Below are 26,299 nucleotides of genomic sequence, written 5' to 3' on the forward strand. Positions count from 1 at the left end.
TCCTTAAGAAATTACTTTCTCATGTCACTGTTGATCCATAATTCTCATTTCCCCTAGATAAGGTAAAGGAATGTTTAATGATGAATCTGAATCTGACACAGAAGTAGTAAGTAGACTCTCTACAATTGAGGAATTTTTTCCTCCTTGATTGATTATGGAAGCATCGGCTTCATCATCAATAGCTCTCAAAGCAGCCAGTAGTTTCTTTTTATCATAGCTTTTGGTCTCTAGAGATCTTGAATCTGCATTATTCGCAAACTGTTTCAATTTTTCTTCTGTTATTTCTTTTTCGATCAAAACTGTATTTTGAATTTTGTTCCAAGTTTGTGAAATTTCACCAGGTGCACCAATTTTAGTTTCATCTGCATCCGATGCTACAAATGCTTTGTCTGCTTCATCTGATGCTATGTGTGTCACATTGTCCCTAGCTAACTCTAATTTATTGTTCAAGGATGCTCTTCGACATCCACTTTTATCTCTTATTGCAGGTATGGTTTTGTCTCCTACAGAATTTATCAATTCTCTTTCTATGGATCCCTTTCTGCTTGAACATTTATTTACTGCAGGCAGGGAGTCTTCCCCAATTGAATTCCTCTTTTCCCTTACTAAAGATTCTCTTCTACTTGAACTTCTGTTTGTTATTGCAGGCAGGGACTTTTCTTTAATGTAATTTTGATTTTCCATCGTTAATGATCCTTTCCTTGCTTCTTTGTATTCATTTTCAATAGATTTCAATTCAACACTTAAAAGTGAATCATTCCCAGCCCCAGTTTCTTTTATTATATTGGCTGTCAGATCTGTAAATACATCCTTCCTTTTATTTTCCTGAAATGATCCACTCCTGCCAGTTTTGGTGTAAGTATCTGAAGGCTCGTTATCCTTTTCCAGTAACTCTTCATTCTGACTCTTCAAAAGATCTTCACTTTTATTTGTCTTGTGATCATCAACACTGACATTTCCAATCGATTTTGTTTCATCTTGAAGAGATAATTTTCTATCAGACTTAACATTCAGAGGAGATTTTCTTGATACGTAAACTCTCTCAAAACGGTAAGGGTGTTTGCTTGCATTATCATCCAACAAATCTGTGTTCCTGTCTTCATTAATGACACTAGATGAGGGTGTGGGTGAAGTATGGCCACTGCTGCTAATGTCTTCTGTTTTGTTTATGATTGTTTCATGTAATTTCTTATCCAACATAACTTTTCTCTTATTTGCAATTTTCATACGCCTGGCATTGTATCCATCGGAAGGCATATGGTTTTCATAATTAATCTGAACTGTGTCTGTACTTGGGTGTGTGGAACCATATGATGTATTGGAAGCCTTTAAGAGAGAAAGAACATTGTGAAAATTAAAATTGCACAATATACAAATTTTCTTCTGTTCATTAATTACCTAAACTTAAGTTACAAAATGTACTAGAAAAGATAAGAGCAAATATTGATTTTCAGCTAAAATAATTTTCTCATCTCAAATAATTCTGTATTTATATGAAAAGGAATTGCAGATTTCAAACAAAATATATCACAGAAAGCATCAGTTCAGTGGTTACAGTTCCAATTATGGAGCATCTGACTGTTCTTTATAAGTCTGAATTATTTGGTAAGGCTATATCATTTCTTTCATGTAGCACTAAGTAGGCATATATTCGCCCCCTCTCATGATTTTCACCCTTACTACAACGTGGAGATGAGCCATGTAATAATTAATGTGTCACTAGCCATTTTTAACTAATGCTGGATCCATGGAATTTCATTTAATTTGCATGCATAACAAGAAGTTATGGGAAATAGTAATCACTTACTTTCCTTTCATTACATATTGAGTATTTGATTTGATTTGCTGCAGCAGGAACATGTCTACCAAGCTACTGCCTAGCAGTGGTTGGAGGGGGGGGGGGATAGCAAGGTGATTTCATAAGCCTCTTTTTCTTTTTCAAAATAAGGAATGTGGGCTAAAAACATTTATTTATAGTGCCAATTCAACTCCTGATTTTCCTGTTAATATTTGATCTGAGTGCAGTTATTTTAAATATCTTGTAATTCTGAATCCAAAAACAATCTGGAAAAATCAATCATATTTGGAGAACAGGTCTTGTGAATATGTTGACACCACTTTTGCATATAGCTTCACATACCATCTCACAATCAACTAGTGGTCCTCAGAACTACAGAAGGTATCTAATCTGTTGAGATTGCTGAATGATACAGTATGCTTATAGAGTCTCTTATGATCTACAGTTTTAAAATTACCATTTCTAAGATATAACCTCATAACCACATAACAAAAGAGACATTACATAAAAACTTTTGCATCTCGTGGAAGACATTACTGGCAGTAAGCATAACTTAAGAAATCCTCTGCCTACTTAGTCAAGCCATGAGAAGTTTTACAAGTAACTATTCTGTTTTCCCTAAATATTCTGATTAGTTTAGTTACTTTGTCAGTTTCCTCTTTCTTTCATTTTATGAGGCTACTTCACAGCCATCAGTTTTGCAGATGTCCGGGGTATAGTTCCATCTATAGAAAACCAAAATTAAGAGTCTAAAAATTCTATTTTCCCATTACATGATTACTAATAATTGGATTCTGACTTGTTCCTATGTAAGGAAATTACAGTGTTTTCTATTCAGATGTGTTTGGCCAACTTCACGGACAGGGATAACAGTTGCCTCATGGTATGGTCCACACAAGGGCAACATAATCAAAACTTGAAATATTATTTATTTATGGTAGAATGAAAAAGTCTGTGACCTTTTGCCCATGTCACCTCACCTATTATCATGGCAGGTTTAACTGCACACACCACCACCTTAGAAGTAATTCTCTTACACAGGCATTTCTGCCAGTGACTGTACCACTGGCAAAAGCACTCACAGAGACCTTTCCTTGCAACTCCCTTAAGTGCTGCTACCATGGCCTCTTTCAGCCCCTTTGCTGACTGGAACCTGCACCACTTCAAGAGGGCTTGCATGCTTGAATCAGGTACTCTTGAATCATGACCGTCATGAGAGACTGATGTCATGGTGAAGCAGTCAGCTTAGAGATTTTCAAAGATGAGCGCAATTATGACAGACAGCTTCAAGCAGATAACAGAGAACATCTGTGTACACAGTCTTTATACTGTGCTTTTCTCGGATAAACATGGATAATATAATCTTATTAAGTATTATGGTTGACCTTAAATTTTGCAGGTCATTCTCCAGTGACTGCGGGTAAAGGTAAAGGTAAAGGTAAAGTATGGCTCACCATTCTTGACCTCAGCACTAGATAGAGCTGAATGGTCAGCTGCATGCTCCAGTCACTTTACCCCCAGGGAAATTGTCCCTGGTACTCACTGGATAGGAGGCCGGGTGGGCCCCAGTGCCAGTCTGGACACTGCAGAGTACAGAAGAATATCTTGTCTCTGCCAAGACTCAAACCTCAACCATCCAGCCCATAGCTCATCACTGTACTAAGTGTGCTATTCTGGCTCTCTAGTGACTGCCAGCCTACCTCAAATGCCTAAACCATTTGTACACTGCAGCCTAAGCCATGGTCTTAACCCCATACGATTGCCTGATTATGTTGTAAATTTATGATAATGTCCTGCCCTGCCATGCACAAAATTTTATATTTGCTTGCTTTTCAAATTATGATATCTTGTTTCCCAATTTCTGTAAATATCAAAATTCATCAAAGAAAACAAATTGTCCTGCCTTTTATACTCTCTGTAAATTGACTGTGTGCCTACACCAAAACAGATCTGCACCTTTACCTCCTCCACATAGCCATGCATGCTCAGACGTGACAGCAAATAATGACCGCCGAGAAAAGTTCATGACCTTTCTGACCACGGCATATAAGACTAATAGTGAAGGCAAATAATATATAATTTCATTATTCTGTGTTATAAGAGATGATAATCAGGCTGGATGTGACAAAATAACCATATGCATTTCAAGAGGAATTCACAGTTATGTCACTATCTCATGTAGGAGGAAATGAAGATATAAGTAACTGTAAGTAACTGTCTAGGCCAACATAACATATTGCAGCATTACATAATTACTGTAGACATTACAGCAGTAGGCTGCTTTAAGGTCTGCTAAAATAGAAGGTAGCTTCAGTTACTGGATCGTCATTATATGAATTCAGTAGTAACTGAGTTATGAACATCAGTGCAGCATGTCTTTTGCACACAGTAAGGTGGCTGATTAGCTAACAGTATATGACCATTACAGAAGTTACAGCAACGCTTGTTTTCAAGAAGTTGTCTGAAATTTTAATTTTGAACAAGATACAGATCTCATCTTCTGCATGAGAATAATTCAGCTATATTCAGTTTCAGTATTTCAATATTACTACTTAAAACATGCTACTAAATTATCATGTTACTTTGTTCTGAGAACATCAGTATGCTGTGTATATGACTCATCTCCAGTCACTGTCAAAATAATGTGTTATGTCTTGGTCTAAGAAAGCTCAAACAACCTTGAACTGTAATGCCACTACATATGAGGGAAATGTTACTTATGACAAGAACAATAAGTGTAGATCAATTTATTATAAAAAAATTCATTTCTCACCATACATGTTCCTTCACTTGACTCTTCTTCTAACCTTGGAATTAATTCCGTCTCAGATTTTGTTGAAACATACCGGTCAGAATACCTTCAAAGTAAATCAGGATTATACAATAATAAAACAATAATAGAACCTCTAAACAGCTGGAATTGACTTTTAGTTTCCTTTGTCCAAGCTTTGTGTCCAGCCCATTCCTTGATTTGATTACTCTAATTATGTTAGCTAAACTGTATAAACTGCACAGTTCCCCATTATATATTCCATTCTCATCCAACTTCACCTCTCCTATTGCTCTCTTACTAATTTATTTTAATATAGGCCTACCAGTAATTTATGTTCCTCCCTCAGAGTATAAAGGAAAAACTTCCACAACTACACAAAGAATATGCAAAATGGTTTACTGAATTTATGTATACATACTCATTACACAGAGAATTTTTTAAATTTTTTGACCTGTTCACAGCTCTGCACTTCACAGTGACCAGTGCACCACTTTCTGCAATGTGCATACAAATTTTGCCAATGAATCAGCATGCCTGATGGCCGGTAAAGTTTGGAATGAAGGGAAGTAATTAACTTGTGGACCACTTGACAACATTATGTTTCACGTTGAGCAATGCAGTTCATGGGTGGCACTTTGTTTATGATTTGTCAGCAGTAGGCAGCAGTTATTACCTCCATTAGCCATTTTTCCTCAGTTACAATCAGTGAGCAGTGTGGTATGTCATCATGCAATACACTTCAGACCAATATGTATTTATATATGACACCTATGTGAAATACGTATCTGCTAGAAAGTGTCAACAAATATTTTAGCATAAATTTCATGATGGAAGAGTTCCCAGTAGACAAACAATTCACAATTTGGTGAATAAACTTGGAACAACAGGACTCTTAACACTTTGTGTACTGGAAATTTAAATATTTAAATCACCTGGGGACCGGCATTTTTAAACCTGCTACCCTAACTTGTGCACTGTTCACTTTAAAAATTAATATAAAATTTCCTAATTAATTTTATGAACTAAAATTTTTGGAGAATACTTACCAATGCTCCTAGAAGTGCGTGAGAGTGTGATATTTCTGGAAACATTCCCCTTTTTGAAGTGGCATTACACAGAACTTGCAAATGTAGACAGTCATACTCCTTTTTTTTGTGAACTGTGCAAACACGGCATTACCTACAAGGATGCTTCCCCTTGGAATGTTCACTCTTCACAATTTTCACAAGGGTATGTTTCCGCATATCACATGAGAGTCACCCAAGGGGATCCACATGAGGCCTGCGTGGGGTAGGAGTTGATGGGCCCGGTTGCACTAAGTCTGTGTCTGACTCTGGTTCTGCTGCCATCATCTGGTCTGTAGCCCAGACCTTTGCCACATTCATCAGAAATGCTTTGTATTTCAATTTCGATATTATATTTCAGCATCCTGTTACACTCACACAATATATATGGATAAATACCGTCTTAAGTGCAACAAATTTTATTGTAGTTTTTACTTCTTTTCCTCCTCCACACTACATGTTGCACTTAAGACGGTATTTATCCATATATATTTCAATTTCGAATTGGGGTTTAGATTTTTATAAACCAAAAATGAATTGAAAATGGCACAGTTTATAAGCCACAAGGCAACTTTCTTTGTCCACTTTATTGTTTTCCTAGGAAGAGAATAATAGGCCAAGTAGTGAGCGGCTCTGTCAACTCCCTTCATGAACATATGCTAAGAAATACAAATAGGCTTCTTTACTTGTCCATGTCCCCGTTGAACATCAACCATGCTCAAATTGTGAATTGTGGAAATCATATTCACAACACAAGTATCCCTCCAGGACTGAAGAAGAATATCCCTCTTATTCCTGAATGTGGTTTCACCACGTTTCAGGGATTTAGATTCCTCTTTCAGATCTGGAGGAATGCCTCTGTTCACCGTAACTGTTCCACAAACACGTACCTTTCTTGAAAGAAAGTATTCTGCAGTTACCACACTGTTATAATAATCGTCTTGATAGACATGGTGAGTTTGATCAAGATAGGGTTCCAAAACGGAAACAATAGTTTCTTGTAATTTTTTGCCTTCACCAGAATAAATTTCTAAATTTACAATATAGCCTGAAGTGCTTTCAGTAACTACACAAACAGGTAGGCCATACTTTGTAAGTTTCCCAGGATTATATGTTCACATACGAAGCCTTCCCCTTAAGGAATCACAGATTCGTCCAAATACAGTTGTTGGTTTGGCTTATAAACTGTCTGAAATTTCTGAATGAAAAAGTTTAATAAGGGCTGAATTTTGAAAAGCCCACTTGTTGTGGTTGCAGTTCATTATTATTGAAATGCAAAAACCACCAAATTTGTTCAAATCTCTTACAGGTGAATAGTTTGCCAAAAATTGGAATTTCTAAAAATGGATCTGTTGACCAATAATCTTTTAGATTATCCCTCCTTGTATGCCCCATTAGAAAGATTAATGCAAACATTTTTTTCATTTCTGCTGAGGTGACATCCACCCACTTCAACACCTTATAACTTCTGTCATACTCTTACAGTGTTGGAGATAGTATCTGTCAGTTTCCTGACATAACATGTTAAAGAAACTATCTCCAAAAAACAGTTCTGCTACTTCAGACACTTGTGTTGGGTCCGATGGAATTTGTTTCACCCCTGGATTTCCAGGAAACTCTCCCAAAATAGGCGTTTTGTCTACTTTTCCCCATGCGGCTGTCCCCGCAATGTTACTACCCACATTTTTGTTGGAGCTACTATCACTTTTACTGTCTGTGGCCACAATTCTTTGTTGTCCCCTGTCACTGCCACTGTCTGAGTCACTATCACTACACAGCTCACAAGGCACGTCAGGTAGCTCATCAGAGAACAAGTCAGATATTTCTTGTTCTCTGAGTGATCACTTGGTCTTCAACTGCTTCCATCCTTGACCCATATTGCACTACTAACTTACTGCCTGTTACATACAGCTTGAAGACGAACAAAGGCATTTTCCTTTGGAGTGGGATAGGAAAACAGTGAGGTCATGTTACTGACCCCTAAGCAAACATTCAGGAGGTCTATTACACACCAGTTATGCATCTGCATGGTGCCAGAGCAACATAATGTGTCCTAAAATGATAATATTATGCGACCAGTCCACCATGTTTAAAAGCGAAAAACATAATATTATGTGACCGGTCCGTAAAGTGTTAACAGACAAGAAACAATAACATAAGGGCCAAGTGCTGACTGAGGAGAAGTTAGATGACACAGGGGCCACATTTGAACATACACCTAGAAAATCACTGAAACGTCTAGCTCAAGAGACTGAAGTGTCAAAGTCTAGTGCAAGAATGGCAACACAATTGCTGAAGCTTAGACCCTGTAAAACAACAGTAATCCATGCCTTGCAGCCACATAATCCAGCTAGCAAGGCTCATTTTTGCAGCTGGTTTCTAAAGGCTGTCATCAAAGGTGAGATCAATCTGCAATTGACATTCTTTTCTGATGAAGAATGGTTTCAAATTATCACTACTGGAGTTCATAGAATCCACATCTAATACAAAAAGTCCCACTCCATTCAGTGAAAGTTGGTGTCTGGTGTGCTGTAAGTGCAAGAAGGATTGTTGGACCTGTGTTTCTTAACAAAACAATTGCAAAAGACATGTGCAGGTCATTCTTAGGCAGTTCTTTCCAAAGTTAACAAAAATGAAGACGGACTCTAGGGTTTGTTTCAGCAAGACTTAGCTGCTGCCCACACTGCACGTATATCTATGCAAGTGTTGTCCGATGTCATCAGGGACAGAATTATCAGCAGTGGTATCTGGCCAGCATGGTCATCTGATCTTAATCCTTGTGATTTTTTTTTTCTGGGGTTGTTTGAAGGACAAAGTTTACAACAGAAACTCCCAAACATAAGAAGAACTAAAAGAAAATATTTGTAGGGAGACTGCAAATATTTCTGCAGAACCACTTCCACTGGTGCAAGGAATGTCTTACATGTAGAAGGGCAGCATCTTCAACACCTCCTGTGGTCTGTGAACAAAGGTAAGAATTTCCCTTCATCTGAACATTATCAGCTGTCAGGCATGCTGATTTATCCGCAAAATTTGTTTGTCTTGCAGCAAGCAGTGAACTGCATGCCGTGAGCACAGCCATGGAACTGGTCAACAATGTAAAAATTCTCCCTCTATAATCTGTATTATTATGAAAATCAACTACGATATAGAGAACAGTTTATTTTTAAATTATAAAACTCCAAAAAAATGAATGCATGAAAAAATAAATACATAGCATATATATTGTCACATGATTCATATATAGGTTAGTTCCATTAGGACCCACTGCACCAATACAGCTTACCTGGCTGGCCCAGCAAGTGACACTAGTGACAGTGACTGTCTGTTGTTTTTTCGGAAGTTTCGCTTAGGCTCAAAAGTTGCAATATATTTTTCTTTTGTTTTGACCAATATTTCAAGCTTTGATATTTTGTCTAAAGCTTCAGTCAAATCTCTTTTAGTTTTCTTGTGTCGTGCCATTTCAGTACTTAACTCATACTTGAAATTCTTTGTCTCAAGCATTACTTTACGATTAAGTGTCTGGAAAAGAGAGGTAAGTTTACTATAACAAATTACTAGTGAGAAATATTTTAAAATATCATAATGTGCGCCAACAACTGTGACAATAAAATGAGTCTTCATTTTCTTCACATGTATTATCTCACAATATTATCCAGGAGCACCCATTTTCTGTAAACACACCCATGGCAAATCACTTTTTTCAATTCTTTATATACCACGAATAAGTAAATATATTTATTACAGGCATCTGTTATGCATATTCAAGTAGAGAACTTCCATACCTGAATCCTGGTATCTTGATCCCTGATGATTTCCTGCAACTCTTCTACCTGCTTAGTAAGTTGTTCTCTATCACCTAAGTGCCGTTCTCTTGAAAGCTTTAACAAATCATGGTGTCGGTCTCTCAAATTTTGAAGGTGTGCATCTAGTTCTTTTATGCGGTGATCCTTTTCACAACCTTGTGATTTTAGCTTCAAAGCAAAATAAAATCATGTTATATATTCTTTTTAATACTGTAACCTTAGTTTTAACAAGTTTTCAAATCACAGCTGACTGTATAAAAAAGTCTTTTAGTTTCAAAACTGTAACCATAGCTAACCAATTTCTATGAAGAATGCCTTATGGACAAACTTATGTCCTGTACAGTTTACAGAGCCCTTTCATGAATTTCTTTAAGTTCCAAAAGAGAGCATTATTAAGACAAATTACAAATTTTGGCTATATTGGCCACTGAAAGTGACATTTCTTTTTAAAGAGACAATCATAACTGGAAGAATGAGACTCAATCTTCCACTTCTGCAAATATCTTTTGAAATGATGTAAGAAATATTTTCCTTTTCTGACTAAAATTACACACCAGGCATGTAAAGAAGAAAATTCTGTGAAGAATGTAGTCAACTTATACATCCACATATAAATGTAAGTTTCTCTTTGATGGTTCTGTCCTTAAATACAACAAAACCTGCCATAAATTCTTAAGCAGGAAGTTATCAAAAAATTCGTACTGGGAAACATTTGTGATATAATAACAATTTCAAGCAGATTCTATGATAAAAAGGTGTGCTATCTATGATGACAACAGCATGCACAAAGAGGTGTGCATTTCTGTATTCCACAGAAATGGGACATTTGAAAGAAAGATATCTATCAATTCATAACCCCATAGCTGAAATTCAGGACGCACAAAGTTACCTGCAAGATAACGGTAATTATCTACATCTTGTATTTAATTTTGATATGAACCTATAAGAGAAATAAGAAAGAAATCACAAATTTTCTGATTATCCCATATACACAGTGTGTCCAGGTTCTGTTAGGACTGTGTTCATTAAAAATACAAGACATGAGTTATTTTCAAAATTTCACTCTTTTTATTCAAAATAAGTCTCCTTCTCAATCAATACATAGCTGGAACCAACTGAAAAGTTTTTGAAAACAGTCACTGTACTCCTTTTGTGGAATCAAATTTAAAACTGCAGTACATTCCCTTTGGATGTCCTGGATGGTGTTGTGATGGTCTCCTTTCATTGCCAACTTAACTTTTGGGAACAACCAAAAATCTGCTGGAGTCAAATCTGGCGAATACAGAGGATGATCAAGGTCTGTGATCCCTTTCCTGGCCAAAAAGTTGTGCATGATCTTTGATTTGTGGGGTGGGGCATTGTTGTGGAGGAGCGACCAGGATCCTTGCTCTCGATATTCAGGTCGAATTCGAAGAATTCTTGGCCACAGACAATTGAAGACTCTGACATAATCAGAATTCACTGTTTGTCCTTCTGGCAGAAATTCCTTGTGAATGGTTCCTTTGGAATCAAAGAAAACGGTTAGCAGTGTCTTTACTCAACTCTTTTGCATGCGCACTCTGCCACTTTGTGAGAGGCTCATATTGAAAACACCATGTCTCATCACCAGTAACAATCGATTTTGTAAATTTTGTATCACTTTGTGCCGACCGTAACATGTCTTTTCAATGTTCCACTTTGGCATGTTTTACATCACCTGATAGTCTGTGCGGTACAAACCGCGCATAGATCCTCCGTTTGCCAAAGTCCTCGGTCAAAATTTGATGCACAGTACTTTTTTGTATTCCCAAAAGCTCCTCGAAGAGTCTTGCAGAAACACATCTGTCTGATGCAAGAATTTTGGTCACTTTTTTCACATTTTCTTCAGTGCGACTTGTTCTCGGCTTTGAAGCACATGGAGCACCTTCAGTGTCCTCCCTGCCATCATGAAATACAGCATACCATGGAAAAATGTTCGAGTGACTCAAACAATCACTACTGTACACACTTTTCATCATTTTGTATACTCCTCTGGCTGTTTTGCCTAACTTCAAACAAAATTTGATGTTGGCTCTCTGTTCAACCGCCATTTTCCAGTGAGCATTAGAACAGTACTGTTACATTCAAGGTCAGAACACATGATGCAGTGATGCTTGTGCTTTGAAATTATAGACAGCCACAGCTGAAACTTCAAGAATCTTAATGCCACAACTCATCAACAAATGGCATTGCAGGGAAAAATTTAAAAGAAAATAGTCCTAATGGATCCTGGACACACCATATATGTATGAGTAGTACATGCAGCATTAATATTGTAGTGTGTAGACCCATTTCTAGATAACGACCACAAAACAAACAACGAAACAACACTTGCTGCTAGGCAGCAGATTCTTAACAAGCAACAACTGAACTACAGCAGTGAGGAACAGTCTTTTCTGAATGGTCTGTACTGAGGTGTTATAATCAGGACAATTTGGAGCCATAGTTGAGTTGTGATATATTCACTGGACAGTAACAACGTGAGCACAGATGCTGAAGAATTTCCACTGTTATATGCAGTTATTAGGAAATGACTAGTGGAGACTGTAACAGTCTGAGAACACTAGTCTGTGTGCTCTAGTGATTTGTAAGATGTGGAAATTAAGAGTGGTGTTATAATTATGTGTAGTCATGAGTCATGTGTTAAAGTGGTCAATAAATTGAATCATCAATCCAGACCCCATCTATAGTCACACACATACACATAACAATATGATATACTCAAATGTTCTCAAAACAATTCATCTCTGTCCTTCTTGGGATAATGCAGCCTCACTTGAGCCTGTGTAGTCATTCTATCTGGAGAATCTATTAAGTCTTCACAGCTATCAACACAGTGCCATTTCCCCCCTTCTACAGCTTGGACCTTGGGTTCAAAGGGTTCTGTATACCAGCATTAACATATGCAGCTGAAATGTGGTCCTTCACAAAAAAAGTAAATTAAATTACAGAAGAAAGAAAATTCATATAAAACATAAGGATATTTTACTTAAGGTACACATATTAATATATTCTATAATAGAGGGGAATCCATCAAATATACTTACATGTTTTATGTTAGCTCTTAGAACACGAACTTCTTCATTATGTGAACGAATAAGTTGGGGCAGCACTGCTTTTGCGCCTTCATATTTGCTGAGAGCAAGGGCCTGTCTTTTCTGTAGTGTCTTCAGCAATCTGTTTTCTGTGGCCAGTTCCTGTATGGATAATGAATTAAAGACATGCTCTTAGCAGGAAAGAAAAAATCTAGTGCAGTAAGATGATGCATCAGAAAACAAGCCCTAAGTTAGAGCTGAAGTGTGATATCATGCTGGCTGATCAGGCCTGATGCATACATCAGGAGCAAAGCAGACACATAAGAAGCACTCAGAATAATAAATGGCAGAGGTAAACTAAGGCATTTGAAGAAAAACCTGTCCCCCATGCCATTTTATCTTCCACAAATCCTGCAAGGACTGCTGTGGAACATGGACTCTGTGATGTGCAGTCACTAATTGCCTGAAGCCATACTACAGCTGCTTTCCCTAGGGATTGTGACAGATGATTTGTATTAAAAGAAACAGAAGTGAGCATAATTTCCATTCTCAATACAGAAAACTACTTACTCCATAGAACTACACTTGGTGAAGTATCCCACTCCAATAAATGGAAATGGAAAACTAACTGCAATTTTAGAAATAATATCGATCTTGAAATCCAATAAAGACAATAATTTCAATCAATTATATGAAGGTTAAAATGAACTTTGAATATTCATTCTATAGCCGACTTGATAAAACACAGAAATAATCATTTGTTTTAAGATGTAGGTATTTTCTGAGCATATTGAAAAATTAACAGTATTTCAGTCAGTACTCACACATGCATGAACATATTGAACTTGGGGAAACTAACACATAATCTGGCAAAAGATTCCATCTGTCAGTGATATTGAGAACCTCCCGCAGAACAATCATAGTTACAACATTCTATTATATACTGCACTTCACAATTATTATCATACAGTAATATGGTCAATGTACAAGGTGTGGCAATAAAGAAACCGGATTCATGCTCTAACCCTTTATTAAAAAAAAATCAGACAGTCGAAATGTTATCCCCTTCAATGTAGTCCCCTCCCCGATCCCTACACCGCTCCATGCGAATTTTCCACTGTTGGAAGCAGTGCTGCAGGTCATCTTGTGTTATGCTCTTCAAGAGTTGCGTCGCTTTTGCTTTCACTGCATCCACGGACTCGAACCTGGTCCCTTTCAGCGCAGANCGACGGAGCTCAGAAACACGATCCGCTTCTAACAATGGTCGCGGCCAGACTAACCGATGCACGTGAATGAAACTTTGTGTGACGGTAGAGGGAAGTCCAAGGGTCAATGCCCTACCCTCCTCTTCGTCAATGACGTGGCCGGAAATGAGTCATAAAAGTAATCCGGGTTCTTTATTGCCACACCTTGTATATCAATTATTTGAATTGGTTATTTCTTCCTGTATGTTGAAACAATTATTTAAAAAAAAATATTTTTAAGAATGATTACCCAATTTTTAGGCAACACAAATAGCATCTTTTAAAAATATATCCTTGGTATCAATCATGTGAGAGCTTTTGACTAGGGTACTTACATTAAGTTGAAACTGTGCATCTGTCAGTTCATTCTGTAACTGTTTGATTCGTAACAGCTTGGCAGACAAGATCTTTTGCGAATACCCATTCATGTTGGTTTTGGTTGGAGAACTTATAGAAATAAACCTGGCTCCACAATTACTAGCTGAACGATAGGGGTTACCTACTCCTGCAATGTAGTCAACAAAACCAAAGAAATGTATGAATAAAGCAATGAAGCACCATTAGCATGTATGTCAAGGTAATCGGAAAAACAGTACCCATTTCATTTCCATACTGAACATGGTACAATAAGTAATTATTATTTTCCTTGTTCATTGTAATACCACATTCAAAATATCCCCAATACAGATGCCACCATATTGCGGCGTATAGACCAGTTGCCAAGTGGTGACTCTGTAAATAGGTATACTGTGAAAAACTAACCAGTTCCTTTTATGGTGAAGGAAAATGAAGTTTTATATCCAGCATAAATTTGGTGTGTTACCACTTGCCACAGAAATATTGGCAGTTATAATATATAGCAACTGGATGACTTAACTTCCTTTCAGTATATCAAATATGGTTAAATTGGTCAGGTGGTAACCTGGCACTGACAGAAAACGAAGACAGAGACATGATGAATACAACAGTAGAAATTCCACATTTGGAAGCTCCATGTTTCAATAGACTCTCCCTAAGGCAAAAGATTAGCCCATCATAAGTTATGGAGAGTTGGGTTTAATCTTCTTCATTTACAACATAAAATATTTTGTTGAAGAAAATTCCCCATTGGACACATTACATCATACATGAGAAACTGGCAACAAATTTAAGGGAAGTACTGAAGTGCATAATGCTCACCCTGTTAATATGCCAGCAAAGTAAAAGCTACCATTATACTTAATTTATGAAGCATCATTATTCTGCTCGTAATAAAGAGGAATAGTTATTTCTAATGAGCAGAATAAGAGTAACATGGTTTTGTTATGTAAGTTTCCTTAACATTCCCTGTGAAGGAAGGAAAAAAGTGTATATTTTAATTTTCATAGAGTAACATTCAACAGAATATCACACAATTTTCCAAGAGCAGAGAAAAACTACAGAACAGTTGGTACTTAAGCTGAGTTCTGTTTTAAAAATCTTCGGATTATGAAAGAGTGTTGACTGCTGTATCATAGCACTCTGCATGATGGCAACATAACATGGATGACAAACAATTCCATCCTTCTTGTAGTCAGAGAAAATATTTCATGGTACTTTTAGAACACAAATTACTCATCTTCCTTTCTCTTTTAAGAAAGGTGAGGGTGGGATCTAAACTCAGAATTCTAGTAAAATGGAACAAAAGAAACAACTAATACTGCTAACATGGTAGTAAGGGCATACATCTAGGGAATATCCAAGATCTTAAAAATTCATAACAACAAAAATTAAAGCATTCTTAAAAGCCAGTTTTATTGCAAACTTCCAATAGTCATCTAATGCCTGCTCACAAACATAAATCTGAAATTTTCCATCTTCTGGGATATAGCGTTGTGTAGTCCGTGTATGAGCTGACATTTTGGAGAAATGTATCACCTTCATCTTCAAAGTCGAAAATCAGCTGTGCAAGAAACTAGTGAGAGCAGGTGGCTAGGCAGAATGAGCAGTCAGTCGGGATAAGAATTATATAATGACCAGAGCGTAGGAAGAAGGGGTTTTGCACAGTCCTCACTGGCTTGCTACTCTCTCTTGCCTGGCTTCGTGGGCAAGCCAATAGGAACCAAGAGCTGGGTAGGAGTGTGCAAGGGCCAGTTTGAGAAAACAGGTGTATGCAGGAGGCAGGAGTGTGCAAGGGCCAGTTTGAGGAAACAAGTTTATACAGGAGGCAACACCCTTTCATCTTACCCTCTGGTCCCTACACAATTGTTATCTCGACTGCCTGCTCATTCTGCCTAGCCACCTGCTTTCACTGGTTTCTTGCTCGGCTGATTTTCAACCCTGGAGATGATACATTCCTCTGAAACATCAGCTCATATAGGGACTACATGGTGCTATATCCCAGAAGATGGCAAATTTCATAACTACTCCTGTAAGACCCTCAAATCCTACAAACATAAATCAATTCCAATCTTTCTCTTTGCATTTGCCCCATACATACCAGGGCCCAATAAAGGATGAAGTTGTCTTCTCTTTTGCAGTAGATTAGCTGCACTTTTACACTTGGAACGAAAACCTTCACTAGAATCCACGTAAAACCTTTCATTACTATATTTCCTACCAAAAGAGATATAATGAAATCAATAAGACAAAACTTAATTTAAATTCATAAAACATGTAAAATAACATGTCTTCAATGAGCAAGCAGCATGCATGGGAGAGATGATAAATGCATACATTTTAGTCTCAAAATTTGAAGGGAAATTTCTTGGGAAATTTAGATGTGTTTCATTTATTTAGTGATAAAGTGAGCTGTTGTGAACCCAGTAATGAAACTTTGAGTTCCACAAAAGTTGGGAACTTTCTTGATCACTGGACTGCTTAATAGCTTTTCAAGGACTCTGTTCCACAGAGTTAATTAATTAAAACATTTTAAACACTTATAAAGATAAGACATTTTAATACTTCACAAAATAGACACCAATTTAACAAGGATTTTTTTCCAAATGTGTTCTTTCATTACTGTGCACCCCTCATAAGAAGTCTTAAATACTATTAATAATGTAGCGACTTAGCATTATGATAGGAGCATGTGTTACTTTTCCTTGAATCATATTAAATACTCACTGCAACAAAACACTTTTCAAATATGAGGGTTGCTCAAACTAAACTGTTCTAACAAAGGAGTTTATTATTTACTTTGTAGTTTATTTAAAGCTGTCAGTAACTCATACTACAGAGCAGTGAACAACAGTATGATAATGACCAGTGAGTTGGAAGAGATGTGGAAGAAAGCCGTTATAGTCTTATTTATGGGTCTCTCCCAGTATTTACCTGGAGGGACTGAGGAGAACAATGAAAATCCTCAGGATAGTTATATTCTGGCCAAGATTCAAATCAGGCAACTCTCTAATGCAAGTCAGAAGTGTTTCCACTTAAGCAAACTTGATTAGTGCAAAGGAGCAGGGCTTGTTAAAAACACCTGACACACAGTTGAAGGATTCCTCCACAAAGAACTCCCTGGGCTGCTGCTAAAAATACTGCATCACTGTGGCCTTAATATCTTCATCTGACCTGATTATGTAGCCTTTAGTGTTTCAATTAGTTGAGATGTACATGGCTGAGGACCTGAATGGGGATGTTCAAATGAGAAATTCACATGTTCAGTCCTCCAAAGAAAGCACTTGGGTAGACTTGGGTAGAACAAAAATGTCAAGGCTGTGGTGGTGCAGTGGTCCCAGTAGCAGCCACCCAATGAGTTCTTATTCATCAACTGGAGCATCAATGGCTTGCCTATCTCAGTACCCATGGAGACCGTTTTAATGGCCTCTACTCTTTTGCCCAGAACAATCCTCAAGTGTATTTTATTCAGACAACTCTCATATGTGACAGAGACAGATCTGGCTGATGGCCTAAATTTCATGAAATGTACTTCTTCTTTGTTTGAAGTTTTGAGTATCTGACAAAGCCAACATGACCTTCACATGAATTTGAGATTGTTATGGACTGATATGTACCAGATAACTTCTAGTGTGTGTCCCAAACACCAGTTTTCATCAAAGTCTTTTAATTGTTTTGGTGAGAAAGCACACCAATGGAAAGGCTTACAATAAAGATAAACAGTAAAGTTATTCTTGGGCTTAATTAATTAAGCACCATGTCATGAAAACATATATGGGAGTGAAGCAATAGCTCCACCATTCTTGGCCTTGGCACTAGATGGAGGTGGGTCGTCAGCTTCAAACTCCGGCCACTTCATCCCCACGGAAACAGTCAGTAGCCATCATGTTAGAGACTGGGTACACCCCACAGCTGATTTGGCCTTTATGGAGCAGAGAAGAATCTCTTGCTACTACTGGGAATCAAACCCCGACTCCTCAGTTGTCCAACTTGTAGCACAGTCACTATTTTGACAGAGCTATCCCAGCTCCAAAAGCTTACAATATGCGGCCATTTTATGGATTTCATGTACAGAGTGCATAATATTGAAATTTATTTACTTCCCATTCTTCAGTCAGTATTTATACATCTCAATCACAGAAAAACCCACAAAATTAGCATGCAGTACATAATGGAACGTAAAGTACATAAAGAATCCCTGATGATCTTTTCTCACTAAAATCTCCAACTGATAAATCTGCAAACTTTTCACCAGCTTACAGATATTTATGTTCATACACAGTTTGTGATCTAAATTTTCTGTGTATCAAATAGGAGTATAAAATTGGTTCTAGCCTGATAATAGATGAAGTGTTATGACAAAATCCATTAATATACTGTACAAATGGGTCTAACAAATGCTGTTATAAGAATGTAACAAGCTCATGGGTAGTTAACAGTCTGGTAAACTAAGAATGTTATGTTGATAATATTTGTATTAGCGTTAATTTAATTTCACCAAGTTACCTGAAATGGAAAATATTACCTTTGAACTTCCTTTTCTTGTTTATCTCCTGGCATGACTGTGATTAGAATTGTTTCCACAGTAATGGACTCTTTATGCCTCTACAACAGAAAACTTTTTAAATTAGTCATTTGGTTGTTGAGTTATGAATTGCCCTTTGTGAATTCAATGTTCATAACCTGGACGGGTGAAAGTTTTTTAAATGTACGAAAAAGGAAAACAAAAGATAAGGAAAGGGTCAACATTTTATATTTTTTAATGTGTAATTTTTTAAGTAATCAGATCTGAGAGAAGCAGAAAACCAGATGGTTTTCTGTCATACTAATAAATAATGAATGCAATCATGTTTTCAATAAATTGCCCAAATACCACATTAAAATTTTGTTAGGAGATTTCAATGCCAAGGTAGGTAGGGAAGATGCTTTCAAACCAACAACTGGGAATAAGAGTTTACACGAAATTAGAAATTATAATGGAGTTAGAGTAGTAAACTTTGTCATGTCCAAAAATCTTACTGTCAAAAGTACAATGTTCCCACATCATAACATTTATAAATTTACTTGGATATGTCCTGATGTAAAGACTTATAACAGAATTGACCACATTTTGATAGATAGGAAATGGCATTCAAGTGTACTTCATGTCTGACCATTCATGGAAGTAGACCATAATACTGCCCACTATTTGGTGGTGATGGAAATAGTTAGGGCGAGACTGACAGCGAGTAAACAAATAATGCACAGAGTTCATATGGAGGGGTTCAATCTCAAGAAGTTAAACTATGTAGAGGGTAAAGAGCAGTATAATGTTGAAATCTCAAACAGGTTCGCAGCTTTGGAAAATGTAGACGCTGAGTTAGATATTAATAGAAATTGGGAAACTATTAATTAGAATATAAATATTTCAGCCAGAAAGTCTAGGTTATTATGAATTGAAGAAGCATAAGCCATGGTTCAACGAAGGATGCTCAAAATTATTACACCAAAGGAACCAAGACAAACTGCAACTATTACAGGATCCAAGCAAAATAAACGGGGATAATCTGAATGATAAAAGATGTGAGACCAGCAGGCATTTCAGGAATAAAAAAGGGAATATTTGAAAGAAGAATTAATGAGTATACAACAAACAGTAAGAACAAGAACATTAGAAACATGTATAGAGGAATAAATGATATTAAGAAGGGTTACCAACCTAGAAGTAACTTAGTGAAGGTTGAGAATGGTGATCTGCTTGCAGATTCTTACAATATTTTGTCTAAGTGGCAGAACAATCTCTCAGGTATTGAATGTACATAGGGTCAGTGATATTAAGCAGATAGAAATTCATACATTTGAGCCGTTAATACCTAATCCTAGTCCTTTTGAGGTTGAAAATGCTATTACAGAGTTGAAAAAGTATAAATTGCCAGGTAGTGATCAAATAATGGCAGAAATGATTCAAGCTGGAGGTGAAACATTATGATCTGAAACCCAAAAACTCGTTGATTCTGTTTCGAATAAGGAAGTGGAAGGAGTCTATAACTGAACCAATTCACAATTAGAGTGATAAAACTGATTGTAATAACTGTTGTGGGATATGACTGTAATCTACTTCTTGCAAAATTCAGTCCTATATCCTTCTGTCAAGGTTAAGTTCATATGTAAATGAAATTATTGGGGATCATCAGTGTGGGTTTCAAAATAACAGATCAACTACTGATCAGATTGTTTGCAATCACCAGCTACTGGAGAAAAAAATTGGGAGTACACAGTATATCCACTATTCATAGACTTCAAGAAAGCCTATGATTCACTTAGGAGGGAAGTATTATACAGTAATCTCACAGAGTCTGAGGTACCCATGAAACTAGTTAAGAGTTATTAAAATATGTTTAAATGAAACCTGTAGTAAAGTCTGTAAACATTTCTCATAATCTTCATATCCAGAAAGGTCTAAAACAAGATGCTTTATCACCACTGACTTTCAATTTTGCTTTAGAATATGCTATTAGGAAGGTCCAGGAAAGCCATGTAGGACTGAAATTAAGCGGGATACACCAGCTGCTGGTCTATGCTGATGATGTGAATCTACTGGGAGATAACACAGACACCATAAAGAAAAATACAGAAACCTTGACACTAGTAAGGAGGTTGCTCTAGAAGTAAACGCAAAGAAAACTGAGTATACGATACTGTGTTGTCACAAGAATATAGTGCAAAATCATAATATAAAACAGGTAACAGATTTTTAGAAAATGTGGCACAGTTCAAATATTTGGAAACAACAATCTGATTCAGAACAAAATTAACAGATTACATTCAGGCAATGCTTGCTACCATTCAGTCCAGAAGCTTTCGTCTTTTCAACTGCTGTCTAAAGACGAAAAAATCAGAATATGCAAAACTGTAATTTTGCTTGTGGTTCTGTAGGTATTTGAGAACAGGGTGCTGGGGAAAGTATTTGCACTGAGGAGAGATGAGGTGACAGGAGCTTGAAGGGAACTGCATAATGAGGAGTTCCATAACTTGTACTCTTCACCAAGTATAATTAGGATCATCAAGTCAAGGGAAGATAAGATAGGCAGTGCATGTAGCACAAATGGGAGAAAACAAGAATGCATATGGGATATTGGTGTGAAAGCCAGAAGGAAAATGACCACTATGAAGACCAAGGTGGTTAATACTGAAATGGATACTAGAGAGATAGGATGGAGGGGTAGGGAGTGGATTGATCTGGCTCAGGTTTGGGACCAGTGGAGTGCTTTTGTGAACAGGATAATGAACCTTCAGGTTCCATAAAATGTTGGGAAGTTCGTCAGTAGCTGCACAACTGTTGGCTTTTCAAGAAGGGCTCATCTCCCTGGAGTTAGAATAAATATGTTTATCACATATCCGTGTGCTAAATTTCACGCTTCAAGGTCCAGCAGTTCATTACATATCCCCCAAATCAAGGATTTGTTCTGAATTGCTGTCATGTTGATACTTCACATTTTACAAAAGAAAAACCTGAACAATAGTTGCATATTTTTTGAATACCTATTACTACACATCACTTCTGGGTCCAAAATTAAGTCACACTACTGTGTGACAATGACTTAAAAATTACATTCTTTTTCAGCCATTCGAAGCATAGTGCACAGTGTGCTCTGTCATTGAAAACCTATGCATTTTCACCAATGAGCATTTATGTGTTTTGCATAATTTTCAAAATGAGCAGTTACTGTTTAGTTAAAAGCAAAAACCAAATGGTGTTGTAATGGAGACACAGGATTTTTCTGTGATGCAGAATATGAGTTTTTAAACACTATTTGCAAGGACTTTATGCTTCAAAGAGTTGAGAAAGGAAAGGTTAAAAAGAGTTTAAAAAATGCTGACAGGTGTGACACTTGTTAGCTTTGAAAACTGTGCAGACAACAAATCAGTAAACCTCTAACTTATGTAATTAATAAGTTATTAATCATGGGTCTATATCCAAAAGGATTAAATATACAATTATTAACCCAATATACAAAAAAGGGGAAAAGGCTGTTATAAGTAACTACAGGCCAATATCTATAGCAATCGGGACTGCAAAAGTATTTGAAACAGTAATTTGTAGAAGACTCAATGATACTATCATAACATAAAAATATTACTTTCAGAGCAGTATGGATTCCAAAAGGGATTATCAACTGAAGATGCTATATATAAATTAACCAATGTAACACTTACAGCTTGGAATAGAAAAGAGTATGTAACTGGTATATTTCGTGATATAGCCAAGGTGTTTGACTGTGTCAATCACGAACTTCTTTTAATGAAACTACTGTACTATGGAGTGCAGGGTGTATTACTGCATTGGTTCAAATCTTACCTCCAATATAGGAGGCAAAGAGTGGAATTAAATTATATGAATAATAAATATTAGTCAAACTGGGAATTTCTTGAATGTGGTGTGCCTCAGGGATCAGTGTTGGGAACCTTACTTTTTTTTAAGTAAATAAAATTTCTGAAGTTACGAGTATTATGTTTGCATATGACACAAGTATTCTTTACACAGCTAAAGACTACTATAATTTAAAAATGAAACTGTATGTTGTTTTTAGTCATATGTTTATGTGGTTTCAAAATAATCAATTTGTGTTAAATCTGGATAAAACAAAAATGATAAAATTCATTCCAACAGCAGCTACGCGCTAACCACTACATACACTATTTTTTAACAAAATGCTGAAAGAAGTAGAAACAATACAATTTCTCGGTTTGCAGCTGGATAATCATCTGACTTGTAAGGGATATACAGATTTTTTGCTTCATAAGTAGAGCACAGTTGGTTTTCTAATGCAAAAATTATCTTATATATTAAATATTAATAATCTTAAAGTGGTATATTATGCATACTATCACTCATTGGTGAAATATGGAATAATATATTGGGGAAATACATCTGACAGTCATAGGAGCTGTTATGCAAAAGAAAATAATAAAAATAATGATGGGAGTGGGCTCAACTCACACATGTAGAGGCTTATTTAAAAAGCTTGACATACTACCAATCCCATGTCTGTATTTGCTCTCACTGATGCCATCTGTTGTTAATAATTCTGATAAATTTCAGACCAACAACTCTGCATATATGATCAGTACAAGAAGGAATGACAATCTTCATATCATTCTATCAAAGAGGTGTGTATTATTCAGGCATCAAACTATTTAATACTCTGCCATCAAATATCTCAGCTTTAAAAAATGATAAAAACCAATTTAGGTTTGTTCTACGAAATTATTTGCAAAGTAACTCTTTTTACTCTATTGACAAATTTACTGAACATACAAAAACTCTATGTTAAGTGTGACTAATTAGTCTGTGCTTATATTATACATTGTTGAGACTTTGCTTGTTATAAGTGTGGTAGTAGGTATAATAAATGTATTTGCTATGAATTTTGAAATATGTTAATATGAAACTATACTGATAATATAGTTGGCCAATGTATGTAGAATAACTAACTGCACAGTTATGTAGTATAGAATTGTTATAGTTGGAAATATGACAGATTTTATTCAGGGTCGAATATGACCACTGTGTTTCCACAACTTATGTATATTGCCTTGACAACCTGTGCTGTCCGCATGAGGCCTGATTTATATACTCTGTTGGACCTAAGATGTATGATGTTTAGTTATCATGAACTTGTAATATGTGACATATTTTATATCCAGCCCTAAGGTGAAAGGATTGGATCGATGAAATGAAAATAAATGTAAATGTAACAGCTTTCCTCACAGTATTTAAAACGAAGAATTCTGAGCAGAAATCTTATGTCCCCTATATTCCCATTAAATATGTTTCTAGTAATACAAATCTAGTATTACTATTTTAATGTTATCTCACTTCATTTTTGTGAGGAATTCTTATATAGTTTGTGTTTACATTAAATTTGTTGGATATAACTTCAATGATCTGAACTGTTGCTGTGTTTGTAACTGTTAATTTACTGTCAGTTTTTAGCATACACAGTACTGGTATTTTTATTATCAATCTTCATAACAAACTCCATATGCCTAGCTCCAGTGGTCCTTCAGTTATCACCATGAAATAGAACGCTAAACTTTTCTCACAGTAACCATGATTCTTCAAAAAAAGTACATTTTTTTGTAGGTCTATTGCCATATATCTTCTTGGGATTCTAAATTATGTGATTCTAGTGTCACTCCCACCTCACAGTTTTCTGTCCACCGCACTGTTATTACTGACTAATAAATTAAGAAGTATGATGCTAAGGTGCAGAAACAAGGGGTGTGTGATCAAGCAGTCAGTTAAAGGTAGTAAGGAAACAGAGTGCATGTTAGTTAACAATCAAGTGCTTGCATCATGATACATAGTCATCAAACATTCAGGAAAGGGTCTTACTATTCAAAATGATCATCATATATTTTAGAGTATTTTAGAGGTTTAACCAGTACCAACCAATTCCTAGTCACCAGTTCAGACTATAAGTCATTATCTACATAATTAACAAAATTATTAAGAATAATAAACAGGCAAATAATTGTTCACCATGTAAAATCATGCTTTATGCAGTTATAATTTGAGCAATATCAGATTCCTAATTTACTGCCAATTCAAACACACCTTGTGATTGTGTTGTTCTATCAACAAGCTGAGCAATCATACTGATGCATCAAATGCAGGGGATGACCTGGTAAGTTATTAACATCAGAAAGTATCTCTTTGCACCCAAACCAACACCATATCACACATTCTCCTCACCCAACCTTGGTCACATATCCAATACATCACTGGATGGAGCTTGGAGCTGGATGCCAACTACAACAGTTCTGTCATGTCACATAATGAACATATTAAGTGAAAAGAAACTAAATTGAGAACTCTGAACTGCATTTGTGGTGTATCAAGATGTCTAACAAAATGGAATATTTTACCTTTCTTCTTGCATAGGTTAATATTTTTAATTTTAGTATAACTTCAATAATGCCAAGAAATGATGCTATAAGTGCCATCATTCCTTTGTGGGGTTTTAATGACTGAATATAAGGAAGTAAGGTAAAACCCTAACACACCAACTACTGCCAGATATTCCATAACAAATAATTCCCAGAAAAGTCCTTACTTTTATCACATTAAAGAAACTGAAGAAATTTCAAATTACTAATGTTAATTCATACCACAAACAGAACTGGCACTAAATGAAGCACACTTTACAATGCATTTCCAAAAATACAGCACATCATGACCTTATATCAAATTATAATGTCTTTAAACTTCATCTTCAAAGTTGTTTACAAATTGAGCATTCAACTGTTTCCATTTCCCTAGTCAATTACTTAGATCACTAATGCTGTTCCTTGCATTTTAATTGTATAATATTGTATCCATATCAAAACTACATTTTTTTGGTCACTGAAACAGCACACACATCTGTAATACAGACATAAAATTAAGTTAGCCTATATAGAAATGTACATACTTGGGTCCAGCAGTAACTTAGTGTAATCCACTGACTGAAGTTGGTTATATTGATTACCCCACTTCTCCACTCTTGGAGGGAATTCAAACACAGAATATAGCACAATCAGAACTATATATTTGGGAATCAATAAGTTTTCAAAATGAAGATAAATGTATACATTTATACAAATACAAAGATAAAATACAATTCCCGAATATTTACATTCATGTCACAGTACAGACATGATTCACACATGTATTTACATATTTCAATTTTTTTAATATAGTTCAGGCTCCCTGCTGAGCAGAATGAACTGGTTTGCTTTCTACACTGGCTCTCTGCTGAATATCCCACATTTTTGAATAAATACTTTGAGGGTTCGACAGAAGCTGGCTGTGAGTTCCACTTTCAGCTACTTGACCTTTGTCTAATACCAAAATCTCATCAGCATCCATTATAGTTGAAAGCCTGTGTGCAATTACTATTGATGTACGACCCTCTGTAGCTCTTCTCAAAGCTCCCAGTATATTCTGTGAAACAATATTAAAAATCAGACCAATGGTTACAGCAGAACCTCCACATGTCAAAAGGCGAACCAATTTTTACATTTTCTTCATTATATAGGAGTTCTTTATAGAGTTTAGAGCCTATAGAATTGTATTATATAGGACAAAAGACATTTCTTGTCTTAACAGAGAGATCCCTGTAACAGAGAGATTAATAAGATAAAGATTTTACTGTATTTATGAGAAAATATGATGTATCA

General features: G+C 36.1%; 2 protein-coding genes across 9 annotated transcripts in view; both read right to left on the reverse strand.

Annotated features, from left to right (window-relative positions):
• LOC111866968 lies at window positions 1-24,781 on the reverse strand. 2 transcript variants are annotated; one of them, XM_023856363.2, is made up of 9 exons: window positions 24,696-24,781; window positions 18,621-18,700; window positions 16,197-16,312; window positions 14,074-14,243; window positions 12,507-12,656; window positions 9,421-9,609; window positions 8,922-9,157; window positions 4,572-4,656; window positions 1-1,326 (listed from the first exon to the last, which is right to left on the reverse strand). In XM_023856363.2, the coding sequence occupies exons 2-9, from the start codon at window positions 18,653-18,655 to the stop codon at window positions 25-27; spliced, it is 2,283 nt and encodes a 760-aa protein (XP_023712131.1). In that variant the 5' UTR covers window positions 18,656-18,700; window positions 24,696-24,781; the 3' UTR covers window positions 1-24. The 2 variants fall into 2 exon arrangements, with proteins under 2 accessions (XP_023712131.1, XP_023712132.1); XM_023856364.2 differs by lacking the exons at window positions 16,197-16,312; window positions 24,696-24,781.
• The window catches only part of LOC111866966 (ATP-binding cassette sub-family B member 7, mitochondrial), a 44,541-nt gene continuing 42,277 nt past the window's right edge, over window positions 24,036-26,299 (reverse strand). For all 7 annotated transcript variants that reach the window (XM_023856361.2, XM_023856359.2, XM_023856360.1 and 4 more), the window contains one exon: window positions 24,036-26,063. In XM_023856361.2, coding sequence (XP_023712129.1) covers window positions 25,821-26,063 — 243 coding nt within the window. In that variant the 3' untranslated portion in view covers window positions 24,036-25,820. The remainder of the gene's footprint in view (window positions 26,064-26,299) is intronic.

Source organism: Cryptotermes secundus, unplaced genomic scaffold (assembly GCF_002891405.2).
Source record: "Cryptotermes secundus unplaced genomic scaffold, Csec_1.0 scaffold1224, whole genome shotgun sequence".
Taxonomy (NCBI): domain Eukaryota; kingdom Metazoa; phylum Arthropoda; class Insecta; order Blattodea; family Kalotermitidae; genus Cryptotermes; species Cryptotermes secundus.